Genomic DNA, 17,754 nt, shown 5'->3' on the forward strand with positions numbered 1-17,754 from the left:
AACTTGTTGTTGCTCCCTCTGCTGCTCTTGAATGGTTCATCTATCAACTTTTTTTTAAAGTGTGTTTATTTAAATTTCGTCGCACCTGTCCGCTGTTTTGTGAATCTTAATGAGCTTCAAACGGAATCCTTGTCAGTATCTAAACACGAATAAAAAACTCGATTAAATAAAATATATTGGCTTATTAATGCGACTAGTCCGAGTCTCCGCCCGCCGCCTCATTCAGGTTCCAATGACGGAGCTGTTAAAAGGCTGAAGCCGATCGAACGCCTCACATAACCTGTTGAGGAGCCACTTGAGTGAAGACGTTAACAGTGCGGACGCAGATATGGAAAAGGATGCTCGACCTAACTGGGACAGTCCCTTGCAGTTCGTGTTGGCATGTGTTTCTTATGCTGTCGGACTGGGGAACGTGTGGCGGTTCCCCTACCTGTGCCAGATGCACGGCGGAGGTAAGACTTGCCAGGCTGGCGACCCCATCTTTCATATTTTTGCTCGCTTTTGATTAAGCCTTTCATAGACAGTCGACAGCTATTCAAAAGTTAAGACCTTTAGTTTTGGTCATTAAAAAACAACTTAAATATTAGCAATTATTAATTTATAATTATATATTTTTATTAATTTATGAATCATTTCATTTTATTTTATATATTATAATTATAAATACAATTACAGCGATCCCTCTCTACTTTTTAACCTCCCTCACTAGTTTTTCAATTAAAAACAATACAGTGTTTTATTTAAAAAATATTAAGATATGTCCGGGTATTCATGTAAAAATCTTTATTTTCTTATATATGCAGGGTCAGGCAAAATGATCGGACAGATTTGTAGGTTTAATAAAAGCCAAATAAAGTTAAGTGTGAAAAAGTGTTTTTATTTTCAAAAAGTACACAACAGGCTTTCATTGTGGAAACGCTTATCAACACAAACAAATCTGTAACTGCAACACACTGAGCTTTCCGTTTGCACTTCAATCTTGGTAGACATGATCCCGTACCAGCTCGAACCACGATCTTATGGGTTACTAACTTCAGAGCGAGTGGATGTGCATTGAAATGAAAATCAACCAGCCGGCCTCGCACCGCCAGAAGTCCATAAAATGTGGCAGCGGTAATAACATTAATAATAATTAATTAATAATAACGGATTCCATATGACTAATTTAATTTTTAAAACCTAATGAAATAAAAATGCATTATATATACTTTTCGAAAATAAAAATAAAAAATTGTTTCTTTACTTTATTTGGCTTTTATTAAACCTACAAATGTGTCAGATCATTTTGCCTTACCCTGTATATATCATTTATGTCATAATTATTATATTTGAATTGTTTAAAAAGCATTAATAAAAATATAAATATATATATTTTTTTAATTATACTTTGGGGAAATAATATATGTTGTATTATATATAATGCTGTTAAATCTTATTGAATACATTGAACACACCCAAAATAAATAAATAAGCTACGCCTCCACTTTTTTTTCCTTCTTAACCTGTCCTGTTCAGCTGCTTGACACGGAGACTGGAGATCTGAGTGTCCGATTGATCTGAACAGTTTTAAAGTATCACATAGGAGTATGACATACATCCATTGTGATCATTCAACGTACCTCGTTTATTAGGAGAAAGCAGCGAACAGGAAGGGGTTATGGGGGAACAAAAGAAAAGAGGGAGAGAGAGAGCGAGAGAAAAAAAAGCACAACGAACAACAACAACGAAAGAAATACATTAAACGTCTAACTACAAATATGTTGGAGCTATCGTTAGCTAGTTGTTGTTCCGGTTGACACCATGCAGGGGCCTGATAACCAAGGTCCTTAAAAAAACTTCTCGATTTTCGGGGGGGGGGGGGGGGGGCGGATCCCCCGGGGTCCCCGGGGGGGTCCCCATTAACCACGAAAAACAATCATATATCAATAAATCATACAATCTGGTTATGGCCCAAATGAGAACTCAAAAAAGTTTTTTTGTTTAGTATTTACCTGATTGCCTGCAATGAAGATGTCCAATTCATTTAAATTCGGAGGACTCGCTGTGAATGCTAGTCTTTCAGTGCCTTTGACAGCACTAGATTTTTTGGATACAATCTGGCATATTTAAGTCTTTTAGATGTTCATCAATGTGCACTGTCCCTATTAAAACAATAAAAATAAATACATAAATTAAAAATCATAATTTGTGTATGAAAAGGTTAATTAACTCTTTTTTTTTGCATAATGATAATTTTTGGTAATTAACACAAAACACAGATGGTCTCTTTAAGGTGGATCAAACAGTATCACATTTTTTGTTATGTATATGGACACTGCATCTTTATGAGGCTAAGCAAGGTTGTTGTTGTTTTCATTATCAATTATAATTCTACCATTATTGGCACAAATGAAGTTCAAGTATATAAATTAGAATACCTTCTGGTAGGAAAAAAAAATGAACAAAGTAAATATAAATTCTTTCTTTCCATTGTTAAAATACCTAGGATGTTCGAAAACCATATCTTGATTATAGAAACTATCAATTGACATTTATTTTTGAAGATATTGGGCAAAACAAATAATGGACTGCCAATAAAGGTAATTAAAATAACAGATACACATTCTAGCTATGTCTTCCTAAATGACTCTAAAGTACTTTGGATTTGCTTTGAATACACAGACTAATGAGACACACTTCCAGTAATGTCAGGTCGGGGTGTTTGAAAATGTCCAAACAAATCCTTATCAGACTGCGAGTTGATACAAGGTTGAAGTAAGCCGTAAACCTCAATAGCCTGTCATAAACTATAGGGCAGAACCACAGAGTGACATTGCAGATGAATGAGTTCTATTCAGCGTGCAGCATCTCACTTGTTAAAGCGCCATGCAGTACAGGTAGCTGATAAGAGTTAATGACATAACAGTTAAAGTGATACACAAACACAACAAGAGCAGCATTAAATTGGAGAGGACAATGAATTTGATCATGAAATTCTAGAGAAAAACCATAGACTTCATAATATATTGACAGGACACGGGGCGCGGGGCCGATTAATAGGGGGCCTATCTCTGTCAAAGCTGACTGAGTGGAAACACAAACAAAGAGTTTTTTCTGTTGAAAATTCCTGTGAATAAATGCTTAAATCCCTGAATTCTTTATAGACATGGAAGTAAAACAGTCTCGATTCTTGGTTAAAAGCAAAAAAAAACGGGCAGTTAGCATTTATTTTATGTAGATATGTCGAATGTGCTGGTAGTCTTTAAGCCACTGTGGCGCCGCCTTATCATCGCAAAGAGCTTTTTCTGTTGAAAATTCTTGTGAATAAATGCTTAAATCTCTTAATTCTTTATAGATATGGACCTAAAAAAGTCTAGATTCTTCGTTAAAAGCAAAAAAAAAAAAAAAAAAAACCTGGCAGTTAGCATTTAGTTTACATAAATATGCCAAATATGCTGCTAGTCTGTAGGCTACCGTGGCAAAGCCTTATCATCACAAAGAGCTTTTTCCGTTGAAAATTCTTGTGAATAAATGCTTAAATCCGTTAATTCTTTATAGATATGGACGTAAAAATGTCTTGATTCTTGGTTAAAAGCAAAAACACGGGTGGTTAGCATTTATTTTACATAAATATGTTGAAGTACGATGCTAGTCTTTATGCCATTGTGGGCCACTGTGGCGCCGCCTTATCACCACAAAGAGCTTTTTACATTCAAAATTCCTGTGAATAAATGCTTAAATCCCTGAATTCTTTATACAGTGCCTTGCAAAAGTATTCGGCCCCCTTGAATCTTGCAACCTTTCGCAACATTTCAGGCTTCAAACATAAAGATATGAAATTTAATTTTTTTGTCAAGAATCAACAACAAGTGGGACACAATCATGAAGGGGAACAACATTTATTGGATAATTTAAACTTTTTTAACAAATAAAAAACTGAAAAGTGGGGCGTGCAATATTATTCGGCCCCTTTACTTTCAGTGCAGCAAACTCACTCCAGAAGTTCAGTGAGGATCTCTGAATGATCCAATGTTGTCCTAAATGACCGATGATGATAAATAGAATCCACCTGTGTGTAATCAAGTCTCTGTATACATGCACCTGCTCTGTGATAGTCTCAGGGTTCTGTTTAAAGTGCAGAGAGCATTATGAAAACCAAGGAACACACCAGGCAGGTCCGAGATACTGTTGTGGAGAAGTTTAAAGCCGGATTTGGATACAAAAAGATTTCCCAAGCTTTAAACATCTCAAGGAGCACTGTGCAAGCCATCATATTGAAATGGAAGGAGCATCAGACCACTGCAAATCTACCAAGACCCGGCCGTCCTTCCAAACTTTCTTCTCAAACAAGGAGAAAACTGATCAGAGATGCAGCCAAGAGGCCCATGATCACTCTGGATGAACTGCAGAGATCTACAGCTGAGGTGGGAGAGTCTGTCCATAGGACAACAATCAGTCGTACACTGCACAAATCTGGCCTTTATGGAAGAGTGGCAAGAAGAAAGCCATTTCTCAAAGATATCCATAAAAAGTCTCGTTTAAAGTTTGCCACAAGCCACCTGGGAGACACACCAAACATGTGGAAGAAGGTGCTCTGGTCAGATGAAACCAAAATTGAACTTTTTGGCCACAATGCAAAACGATATGTTTGGCGTAAAAGCAACACAGCTCATCACCCTGAACACACCATCCCCACTGTCAAACATGGTGGTGGCAGCATCATGGTTTGGGCCTGCTTTTCTTCAGCAGGGACAGGGAAGATGGTTAAAATTGACGGGAAGATGGATGCAGCCAAATACAGGAACATTCTGGAAGAAAACCTGTTGGTATCTGCACAAGACCTGAGACTGGGACGGAGAGTTATCTTCCAACAGGACAATGATCCAAAACAAAGCCAAATCAACAATGGAATGGTTCAAAAATAAACGTATCCAGGTGTTAGAATGGCCAAGTCAAAGTCCAGACCTGAATCCAATCGAGAATCTGTGGAAAGAGCTGAAGACTGCTGTTCACAAACACTCTCCATCCAACCTCACTGAGCTCGAGCTGTTTTGCAAGGAAGAATGGGCAAGAATGTCAGTCTCTCGATGTGCAAAACTGATAGAAACATACCCCAAGCGACTTGCAGCTGTAATTGGAGCAAAAGGTGGCGCTACAAAGTATTAACGCAAGGGGGCCGAATAATATTGCACACCCCACTTTTCAGTTTTTTATTTGTTAAAAAAGTTTAAATTATCCAATAAATTTTTTTCCACTTCACGATTGTGTCCCACTTGTTGTTGATTCTTGACAAAAAATTAAAATTTTATATCTTTATGTTTGAAGCCTGAAATGTGGCGAAAGGTTGCAAGGTTCAAGGGGGCCGAATACTTTTGCAAGGCACTGTAGATATGGACGTAAAACAGTCCTAATTCTTTGTTAAAAGCAAAAAAAACGGGCAGTTAGCATTAATTTTACGTAAATATGTCAAACATGCTGCTAGTCTTTAAGCCACTGTGGCGCCGCCTTATCATCGCAAAGAGCTTTTTCCGTTGAAAATTCTTGTGAATAAATGCTTAAATCTCTTAATTCTTTATAGATATGGACCTAAAAAAGTCTAGATTCTTCGTTAAAAGCAAAAAAAAAAAAAAAAACCTGGCAGTTAGCATTTAGTTTACATAAATATGCCAAATATGCTGCTAGTCTGTAGGCTACCGTGGCAAAGCCTTATCATCACAAAGAGCTTTTTCCGTTGAAAATTCTTGTGAATAAATGCTTAAATCCGTTAATTCTTTATAGATATGGACGTAAAAATGTCTTGATTCTTGGTTAAAAGCAAAAACACGGGTGGTTAGCATTTATTTTACATAAATATGTTGAAGTACGATGCTAGTCTTTATGCCATTGTGGGCCACTGTGGCGCCGCCTTATCACCACAAAGAACTTTTTATGTTGCAAATTCTTGTGAATAAATGCTTAAATTCCTCGAATTCTTTATAGATATGAACGTAAACGAGTCTCGATTGTTGGTTGAAAGCAAACAAACGGGTAGTTAGCATATACTTTACATAAATATTGTGAATTATGACACCAATGCCATAGCGTTTAATTTCTCCCATTGATTTTTTTCACTTTTCAAAATGCATGCATTGTACAAAAAAAAAAATAATTACCTTGAATCATCAAACAAATCACTCCTGAGACAATTATTCCTGTTTGTACGCGGTACAGCTTTTGTACTTTTTCAACCTAAATCCGGCGTTAGATTGCTGCATGTAACCGACTGCAAATAAATGAAGCAGAATGTTGGACGGCCACCTTCGAGAAGGCGTGACGGAGTGAATGGGTAATGTGTCATGTCAATACATTATGAAGTCTATTCAATAAATTTAACCACTAAAATTAACAATGAAATTTTCAGGAAGTAGAAAAAAGTATGTGTTGTATTTATATATGGCAGAAAACACTCAGGTGACTTGAAGTTCTGCTCTGAGACACCCAGTTTGGCCAACTTTCAAAATTGTCCGATATGCATGTGTGATACATCATTGGAAAGCTTAAAATCTCAATTTTCTGGGGGAAGAAATTTCTTTTTAACAGGAGGGCATTTAAAAAAAAAAAAAAAAATCTTTTTTAAACAGCAAAACCCTATCTGGAGGTGAGAGTACGCGAGAGCAGAATTACAGACGCCATGACTTTAACGAGATATTATAGCGTACTTACCTTGTTTCCATCCAAAAACTCTATGTAGCATGTATCACTGAGTGTCAAGACACAGCTGTGAATGGCAACAGCTGGATTATTTTGTGATTTTATGGGTGAAACATGGTAATATAACAAGTGTCGCGATGCAGAAATCGCAGACATCAAGGAGTGGTCAAGAGGTTCTTTTTCATATATTTACTCTTTTAAACTTTATTTTCAAATTTTCTTTGTTTACATCGATTATGTATCATCTAACATATCAGAGAAAATGCAACAGTAATGAAAAAAAATACAATTAAGCGATAGTTATGAGGTAGATATCCATGACTTTTTTTACAGACGCCATTTTTTTCATTGTGACATAATTTGTTTAAAAGTTTAAAATATTTGAGTGAATAATTTTTTTAAGTCGTTTTTTTTTTTTTTAAACGAAATATGGGACATCAATGAATGATTCTAAGCTAAAAATGACAGACATTTTGAATACTAAATATAATTAATTACCAATTAAACAGTGGTTTCCAGGGTAAAATGGACAAATTAAAAATAGTTTGGGGGCTTAATGCGCCATGAACCCGCAATGGCAGCATATAGACATATTGTTCCATCAAACACAACAGTTCTTTTGGCTTAAAATTCAACAGTTTATTTTAAAGAAGAGTGCAAGAGCAGAAACTGCTTTTTCATTCTTGTCTGTGTTTTCCACCTTATATGGCAGAAAACACTCAGGTCACTTGACGTTCTGCTCTGAGACCCCCAGTTTGGCCAAATTTCCAAATTGTTCGATATATTCGTGTGATACAACATTGGAAACCTTAAAATCTCAGTTTTCTGGGGAAAGAAAATTTTTGAACAGGAGGGAATTTTTAAAAAATTAAAAACAAATAAAAATAAAAATAACCGCTGAACCCTAACTCGAGGTGACAGCATGAGAGTGCATAATTAAAGACACCATGATTTTATTGAGATATTATCGCGTACTTGCCTTGTTTCGATCCAAAAACGCTATGTAGCATGTCTCTCCGAGTGTCAAGACACAAGTGTGAATGGCCACAGCCGGAAGTTTTGGGGATTTTATTGGTGAAACACGGTAATATAACAAGGGTCGCAATGCAGAAATTGCAGACATGATATTTTTTTTCAATTTTTTCTGTTTAGATTGATTACTTATCATCCAAAAAATCAGAGGGGAAATGCAACAGTAACAAAAAAAAAATACAATTAAGCGATAGTTATGAGGTAGATATCCGCGACCTATTTACAGACAATATTTTTTCAATGCGATGTAATTTGTTCAAAAGTTTAAAATATGCGAGGGAATGATTTTACAAAGTCGTTTTTTTTTTTTTTTTTAACTAAATAATAGACATCAATTATTGATTCTACGCTTAAATTGATAGATATTTCGAATAATAAATATAATCACTTACCTTTTTTTTTATGGCTGGGTTGATGCAAAAGCAGTTCCGTGGTGTCTGTAAACGGGGGTCTCCAGGGTAAAATGGACAAATTAAAAATAGTTTGGGGGCTTAATGCGCCATGAAACTCTTATGGCAGCATATAGACATATTGTTCTATCAAACACAACAGTTCTTTTGGCTTAAAATACAGCAGTTTATTTTAAAGAAGGGTGCAAGAGCACAAATTGCTTTTTCAGCCATGTCTGTGTTTTCCGCCATGTATAATATGTGTAATTTAGTTTGTTGTTGTGTTTACAGTTTAAAGTTGGCAACATTTTAGGATCTGCCAAATTGCATGACTGCAAACACATGAATTGGTTTTCTCTCTTATCAAGTTTTCATGATCATTACATACCAAAATTGTAATCATGTTTATATTTCGAATGTTTTGGCTAGCCCTAACAAATTGGCTGCACTGAAAATAACAATGCGGCACCAGATTAAAGGAGATCACAGAGCTTTTGCATACCAAGCGGCGCAATCGACGGGGCTCAGAACAAAAGCTTTTGAGTAGAATTGCTGAATAAAATCACTTCATGAACTTTATTATTCTATGGTGATAGGCCGACAAACCCTTTAAAAGTGGGCAAAAGATTAAGGGACTGTTTACATGACAACAGCAACAAGGCCAGGAGCCCTGGAAGTCACTCACAGGAGGGGGTGCTGAGGATCTTTTTTAGTTTTTCCTATCCAAAAACAGCGGTACCACTGTAGCAGATGATGTGTGTGTGAGTCGGAGGCTGTGTGTCGCGCGTGTCAGCCACTCGTGTGTCTCCTCTCTCTCCCCAGAAACCGCACGTCAGAGTGAAATCTTTTATGTTCAGCATTATTCATGATTAATTTCCTTTTGCAGCATCATGTCACATTTATGCACAAAACACGTGTCATTAAATTTCACTGTTGGTATGATAGTGCTCACATTGTAGTCACGTGATGTTATGAAGAGCTATTCTTAGTTAATTGTTAATTATGTCAAAGTTCACAAGATAAAACGCGAAAAAGCTTTATTGAAGGGCTACTTGTGATAATACAGTGACACAAACTCAGTATAGTACACACTGAACATGATAGTATTACGTTAAAAAAGTATAGCGTAAGTTACACGATAGTTCTTCTTCCAAAGTTATATTTTCTAATTTAAGACTGTATTTAATTGTGCTTTCTTCAACAGGAAGTTTCTTGATTCCATATCTATTGATGTTGTTAATTGAGGGTGTACCCTTATTCTACATGGAGCTTGCCATTGGACAAAAGATGCGCTTGGGAAGCATTGGAGCCTGGTCAGCAGTTAGCCCTTATTTGGGAGGAGTGGGTAAGTACACTCTAAAACCTGACGAGTTAGTTCAAATCAAATGGTTTGATGATTTCTGATTGCTTAAAAGTGCTCGTGATAGCATAAAAAAAACTTAAATAGCATTATTATGTAAATTGGAATCATATTTTGAGACAATTCGACTATATACAACAAAGCGCAAATGACGAGAAATTAGTCTTTTAATCTGCTGTTTAGCCCCGCCTGTCATTATAGCGCTCTTGCGTCCCCAGCTGGAGGTTGACGTCAGGAGGGTCACGATTTCATCTGATCAATCTCTCTACGCCAATATTTTTACAGGATATTCTTTTTATCTAAGTACTTTTCCCCAATTGCTAAATAAATGGTATGGTCATGACAAGTAACAGTCTTGTGCTAAATGGAATCTGAAATATTAAAAATGCATTTATTCAGTAAGACAGGGCAAAATTACTGCATAATGGTCAAAACAGCCGACTTCTTCCTCTCCCGAACGGTATTTTATGCCACCGGAATTAGTCCGGCTTTTCTCATTTCCCTACCCCGGCTTCGGAGACAGAGGAAAGAGCGTAAACAACAGCGAGCTGGCAGTGCTCGTCGCCAGGAATAAACGTCGTTTATAAAAATAAAATAGAATAGCCGTTTCTAGGTTGACAAACCGGCCGACATCGGAGCGCGTAGCTGCTCGTGGCCAAGCCGAGGAAAGCGCATTCTCGGCAGGCATGTGAAGAGGACCGAGCGGGCTGGATCAGCCAGCCCCCGTGACGAGCAAGTTACAGCTCGTCGTTGTACTGCGGCCACGCCGGGCTGCCAGTGCTCGTCGTCAAGCCGAGGAAAGCGCATTCTTGGCGGGCACGCAAAGAGCGTCGGCTGAGTGGCCTTCTCGGTGGACAAGGAGCATTGTCAGCCACAAAATGCCAGCCACCTCCTTATTAAAACGTGTGCCATGATCCAAGTATTTGACATAATACAAAACACGTAGTTTACTCACTTCTTCGTAAGTCCCACAGTTGTCAGACTTGTTTTGGCCAATCTCCGCGGTGAACGGGAACTTTGTGAAACCCAAAAAGGCTCACGCACCTCCCCGTAGTGCAGCAACAAAAACCTGCAGCACATTTGGCTGGCGTGATGTGAAAAATAACGAATTAATCCGCAAAATCAGCTGAATCCACGTTCCATCTGCATGCTATAAAGCAATGCTGTATTGTGAGATGCTGACCCAGTGACGTCACATTTGCATTCGTCCTCAATCCAGGAAGTCACTCATTTTCATGGTGCGGAATTGAAAAAATTGAATATATAAATCGATTGCTTCCACACACATCCAAGCGGTCCATTTCATTCAGGAGCATAAAATACCACGTGAAATATGAAATAAACATGCTGTTTGCTGTCATAGGCACTTCAAGGGTTCTATGAAATGGTGACTACTATATTTTTCAGACTATAAGTCGTAATTTTTTTCATAGTTTGGCAGAGGGTGCGTCTTTCACTCTGGAGCGACTTGTGCATGATTATTTAAGGTCGGGTCGGGCCGACTTCTCTCTCGCTAACTTTAAAAAAAAAAAAAAATATATATATATATATATATTCATATATTTATACTAAAACGATGTATGGATGTTAAATAGAATAAATAATTTGGATAAAACAGAGAAGGCGCTGTGCATGCCTGCGCACGTGAACACAGTGGCCTCGTTCTCTTTACAATCTTCCCCTCCACGAGCATCATAGTATTTCCTTTTCGATATGGAGCAGCTATAGGAGTGAAAAACAAACTAAAGACAGGGGAATTGAAAATCAAACAACTGTGGGATATGGATAAGATTCAAATTGATTGTTGAAAATACCGAAACCTGTGTCGGCTTCGCTGAATATAAACGAATGTGGCACGTTGGTCTCATACGAGAAATATATTTAACAAACTTTTCCAGCGTTATTTCGTTGTGTAAATGCATTTATAATGATCATAAAAATACCTAGACTCTTCAAACATTAACAGAACTTTTTTGCATTTTTTTTCTGCCAACTCGAGGAGATTAAAATAAATGTCAAATCCACTATCCGCCTGTTAGAACAGACACGCAAATATAAAATATATAAATGTTTATTGAATATCCATTTTACAGTCTCGCTTAACATGGGAGAATTCATTACAAAAGACAGGCTTTAATTTTTTATCATTATGCATATGTGCACTGGCATCGTCACAAACGTGATCGCAAAACGCAACCACGCATCACATACCCGCATTTCCTCCTTCTCCTGAGTCCTTTTTTTTTTTTTTTTTTTTTCGGGCTCTTGCCTACAAATAAAACATAAAATTTGGGGGTTTTTGGGGCTCAGACAAGCAAATCAAGTTAATTGATTAGGCCGGGTCGGGCCTTAATACCTTCGGGCCGGTCGGGTCGGGCTGGATTTTTTAGGCCCGATCTAACTTCTAGCGTCATGTAATGTTAGCATACCGTACACCTATTAAGCTTGTTGTTCTCTATTGTATTTTAAATTGCCTTTCAAGATGACACGTCTGTTCTTGGTGCTGGATTCTATTAAATACATTTCCCCCAAAAAATGCGACTTATACTCCGGTGCGACTTACCGTATTGGCCCGAATATAAGACAGCCCTGATATTAAGACGGCCTTTTTTTAAGACTCAAGTTTGAAAAAAGACTTTTTAAACACCAAATTATTTTCATACTGAAAATAATTACAGTACATCCGAAACAAATGATTATAATAATATATTTGAGGGAAAAAGCATGTTATTTTGCCTCATTCAAATCTTAGTATCTGAACATTTAAATATTTAAATTAAAGTGCAATCACATCCGTAAATGAATGGCTTCTGGTTTTTGAAATGTAAATAAACCAAACTATTGTGATAAAACAACAAAATTGCAATAACTGCATTAACCATCAAAGTGAAGTCTAACTGTAACTGTAGTCTTGGAACAAATCTGAATTAGGAAAAACATTGCAAGAAAATCAAAAGCAGCATGGAAAATGAATGAATGAATAATGCAAACTGTTTAAACTTAAGCGTAAATGGTAAATGGTAACTCTGTCATGACAGAACATTGCTTCAAAGATATCTGGCGCCATCTAGAATGGGTATAATGTCTAGACCGCGAATATAAGACGACCCCCTCTTGTTCACTCAGATTTCAATGCAAAAAACACCGCCTTATATTCGGGACAATACGGTACATATGTTTTTTTCCTTTTTATTGTGCATTTTTTGACTGGTGCGACTTATACTCAGGTGCGATGTATAGTCCCAAAAATTGAAAATGACTGCACTAATGTAATTTTATATGTAGAAAAGAAATTTCAAATCTGGCTGTGTTTATGTTTACCAATTCATAGTAATTCCACCCAAAACAATGCATCAGTGAGCGCAAACTTTTTTCTTTTTTAAAGCAATGCTGTTTTTGACATTAACACCAGAATTGGTGATAACTAACACTGTGCTCAGTGTGCTGCACTAGGTAGTGAATGTTGGCAGAATGATAGAATGGTTAAGAGAGTAGCGCTCCAATGGATAGCATCATAAGTGCATTTTAAGGGGGGCCCCCTGGTGGCCGACAAAGTGTCATTGCATGTAATTAACTTTCCCATATGTAAAAGTTGTAAAGCAATAAAACTAAATGAATGAAATGAACAAAAAAAATATATATTTTTTTATAATGGGTTAAAATTATTTTTCGAACAGATCAGGTGACTAGCAACTTAGACGGTCATTTGCTTTGCATATAATTTTCACAACAAAAAAAAAAATTAGGGGTGGGCAATTATTTTTTCAAATGATTTTTTTCTTTGACTGAAAATATTTTTTTGATTGCTTCACTCAAAGAAAACTTAAACTTAAGTGTTCAAAAGCAAATTTTTTCGCATTCAAAAACTTTTTCCTTGATTTAATTTTTTTTTTTTTTTTTTGATTGAAGTGATTTTCTTTTTGAAAATATGTATTTTTTAAGCAACTTATTTTTTGATTGAATAATAAAGACAAAAATGTCCTAACCAAAATTTGGCCCGAACACAAATCAACATTACTTCAATCAAAAAAATTGCTTCTATCAAAAAAAAAAAATTGGGCATCAAAAAAAAAAAAAAAAAGATAAAGAAAAGAAAAAAAGAAAAAAAATCAAAGAAAAACAGCTCTCACATGCATTTTTTTGAGTTTCAAATTTATTTTTGCATTCAAACACTTTTTTTTTTTTTTTGATTGAAGCGACCTATTTTTTGGTTGAAAATATATATTTTAATTAGGGCTGTCAAACGATTAAAATTTTTAATCGAGTTAATTACAGCTTAAAAATTAATTAATCGTAATTAATCGCAATTAATCGCAATTCAAACCATCTATAAAATATGCTATATTTTTCTGTAAATTATATATATATTCTGTATAATAATTTGTTGGAATGGAAAGATAAGACACAAGATGGATATATACATTCAACATACGGTACATAAGGACTGTAATGGGCATTTCACTCTACTGTCATTTAAATCTGTCTATGCTGTCCTCACTCCGAAGCGTCTACTTTTTCCAAAGCTAGACAGCTAGTGAACGACGCCTTAATAATTAGACTTCTTCCTTTTTCATCTGATTTATTAAAAAAATGGCCTCAAACCATTGTCCTCTTTAGACCGTCGTAAAACTACAAAATAAAAGTACACAAGCATTGCATTAGCAACAACGTTAGCTTAGCACGCTATACAGGTTCACTAAACATAAACAAAAAGCGTCTCATACAAAAAATATAACATTTCGCTCACTAACATAATATGTACATTCTTTACAACAACCATACTTACGGACAAATCTTGTCTAAGGATCATATAAGCACAACATTATCAGCCCGAGACGTCGTGCAGCCATAATGAAGAAAGAAAAGAAGAAAATAATAAACCATGTCGCAAAGCGACCACAAGAGTTCACTGTTGGACAGCGCAAAAAGCCTTGCTGTAAAACTTACCAAAAGGCAGAATACTTTCGGAGCGGGACCTGTGCGTTAATTGCGTCAAATATTTTAACGTGATTAATTTAAAAAATTAATTACCACGCGTTAACGCGATAATTTTGACAGCCCTAATTTTAATTGAAGCAACTTTCTTTTGTTTGAATAATAAAGACGTAAATCTACCAATTTTTGACTGGGGTAACTACATTGGCACGACACTGGCGGGCGTGCCATATTAAATGGATGACGATCTTGCCGAAAAGTATTGCCTAAACAGCCTGATTTAGAATTCCCCTCAAGAATGATGGGAAACAAAAAATGCTCATTGTCAACTTACAAATATTCTTGTAAGTTAATTTTATTGCTGACACTGCGTTTCTGGGTCATCAACATGTTGTGCCCCCCTACCCCAAAAGTCAAACTCCGTTTATTGATAGCATGCTAGCAGACTGCAAACATTTGCAACTCATTCTGGGTGTGACATCAGGGGCGTCACAAGACCGAAATTTTTTTTAGCACTTTGTATTATAAAAAGTCAGAAATTGCGCTTTAAACTATATAGAATCAAACCAGAATACAAGTTTCTGTAAAAAAGTAGTTTTTTGTTTTTCAGCAATCACTATTCAAAATCAAAATTGGGACATCCCTTGTTGATAGTGAATTCACCTCTGCTCATCAACTTCCATCTCTCCTTCACTTCTTCCTTCACTCTGCTGCTCTACTTTGTGATTCTCAACTGGTAGGTTGTGAGTCGTGACCTAAAAGTGGTTTAAGTTGCCGAACTTACCTCTCTATTTCATCGTTGCTGATTTATCCTTCCTGCGAGCAAATAACTTTCTAATATGCATTTGCAAGACTATTGCCATTTGAGTCAACTAGAAATAGAAAATAATACAACTTGTTACAGATTACAGGGACTGCAATAACAAATCAAATGCTTATAAAACAGCTGGAAATTATATTGAGCACACATACAAAATTTTTGAGGTTATGTCCCAAAGATAGGCAATTCATTCATACAGATTGGTTCTATTCATTTTAGTCAGATAAACAAATCACAATAAATAGCATCAGTTCAAATACCACATATCATGTTAACGCAATATGAGACAAAGCTCTTGAGTGAGAGCCTCTTACTCAAATCGCATTTAATTGTCATTGTAGTCATAGTCAGCTAAAAGACGGCAATTAATCTGCTACTTCAACTTGTTTACAGAGTAGTTCACCGTGGTTAACTGCCTGATACATAAAGAGTATAGTTGAACCATTTAAATTCACAATTCAGAGTTACAGGGAATTACGGTATAGTTGCACGGGGCTTATTGATTCGTGCCGCAGGCATGAAAACGAAACTTTTAATTCATAATAAGAGAAAAAACATACAAAGAAAGTCATGTGTTATTCTATTCTATTCTATTAGTAAAAACGTAGTAAAGTACAGATACACAAAAATGTACTTAAGTACAGTAATGAAGTATTTTTACTTTGTTACATTGCTCCACTGTTTTTCTGTTTATTACTTGTCTAGTAAAATTTTGTAGAATTATTTCCTAAGCGATGTATTAGTGGTGTCAACAATAATCGATGCGGCGATGCATCCCGATGCGGGGCATGGACGAGTCGATTCGATGCGGGCAACAAGCCGAATCGATTCAGCGCGTTTTAAAATATATAAGTTCAAAAATCTTCCCTGCGCAATTCCGGTGATGCAACGGATTTGGTTTCCCCATTTGTATTATTATTCTCATGTTTCATTTTTTACACACTGCATAACTCTGGTCAAGTTTCCCACCAACCTCGTAGAAGCCAAAATGTCTCCAGATGTCTGCTTTCAATGTCTTAGGTGCATCAATAATCTTTCTCGCTCCCTCTTTCTCCGCTTCAGCCATTGTTATGTCCTATCTCTTAGAGGTTAGCTCTTGTGCCCGAACCCGATTAATATTTTTACCCGAAATTCGGGTATTCGGGAATGTTAAGCATTCACGTTCGGGTTGGGTCGGGTCGGGCCGCTTATGAAAAAAAAAAAAAAAAAAAAAATTGGATTTGCTCGTGCACGCACATGAACACGCATGTTTTTTTTTTATATTAAACTTTCCCAGCGTTATTTCGTTGTGTAAATGCTTTTACAGTACAATGATCATAAAAATATGTAGACTATTGAAACATTAAGAAAACTTGCGTTTTTTTCTGCCAACTGAGAATTCGTTACGAAAGACACTTTTATTTATGCACACAAAGGCAACACAAATGTGATCCTTTTGAATCTTCTCCTCTGTGTGTCTGCAAAACCGCATGTTTTTTTTTTTTTTTTTTTTTTTTTAATATTAAACTTTCCCGGCGTTATTTGGTTGGGTAAATGCTTTTATAATGATCATAAAAATATGTAGACTATTTAAACATTAAGAAAACTTGCGTTTTTTCTGCCAACTCGAAGAAATGAAAATAAATTGCTGCTGCTGCGTTTTTTTTTTCCGCGTCACTCCCAAAAAAAACAAAAACAAAAAAAAATCGGGTTTTTCGGGCTTGGCCTGCAAATCTAGTTAATTGATCGGGCTCGGGCCGGGTCGGGCTTCAATACCAGCCGGCCGTGTTGGGTCGGGCTGGATTTTTTAGGCCCGATCTAACCTCTATTGCACATATATAGTGGGCTAGGCCTACATTTTATTTTTGTTCTACATTGCGATTTAGTTGATTTTTTGTTTGCAACTGAACTGATCCCTGGATTGATATTGCGATAAAGATGCTGCTGCACTACAACATTTTCTTTATCATTTTCTTTAATATTTACTTAAATATTTTTATTGATGGGCCGTTGTGACTAAAATACAATGACTGTTATTACTGATTTTGCACAGTTCAGATGTTGCACTGTGTGAAAGGCTGCTACTGTGTGTAAAAAAAGAGGAAGCCCTGGTCTCTTTCAAAGCACTAATTAAATGCTGTGATCTGTTTTTTGTTTTTTTTAATATACAGTATATATCTGAAAGTATTTTCATTTGACTTCAACCAGGAGTGAGACAAGAGCCAATAAAAAGTTGTTTAATGTCTGACTGCTTGTGTTGCCTCATGATTCACGAAAAATATGCTTTGCTTTAGAATTTTAATGCATCCCAGGCTTTAATGCATCGCAATGCATTGCCGAATCGAATCGAACCGAATCGAATCGTGACCCTCTGAATCGAATTGAATCGAATCGAATCGTGGCCCTCCGAATCATAATCGAATCGAATCGTGAGGGCAGTGCCGATGCACACCTCTACGATGTATCGATAATTGTTATATTGCCATATTGTGAGATGATCGTTATCGTGAGCCTTGTATCGTTTAACGTATTGTGAGGTACCCAGAGGTTCCTACCTTTATCCCCTTCTA

The 17,754-nt window shown here is 36.4% G+C and overlaps 1 protein-coding gene across 2 annotated transcripts in view; it reads left to right on the plus strand.

Annotated features, from left to right (window-relative positions):
• Positions 1 to 293: 293 nt before the first annotated feature.
• Positions 294 to 17,754, plus strand: part of LOC130915137 (sodium- and chloride-dependent transporter XTRP3A-like) — a 54,615-nt gene continuing 37,154 nt past the window's right edge. For both annotated transcript variants that reach the window (XM_057834932.1, XM_057834933.1), the window contains exons 1-2: positions 294 to 452; positions 9,295 to 9,435. In XM_057834932.1, coding sequence (XP_057690915.1) covers positions 329 to 452; positions 9,295 to 9,435 — 265 coding nt within the window. In that variant the 5' untranslated portion in view covers positions 294 to 328. The remainder of the gene's footprint in view (positions 453 to 9,294; positions 9,436 to 17,754) is intronic.

Source organism: Corythoichthys intestinalis, chromosome 4 (genome assembly GCF_030265065.1).
Source record: "Corythoichthys intestinalis isolate RoL2023-P3 chromosome 4, ASM3026506v1, whole genome shotgun sequence".
NCBI lineage: Eukaryota > Metazoa > Chordata > Actinopteri > Syngnathiformes > Syngnathidae > Corythoichthys > Corythoichthys intestinalis.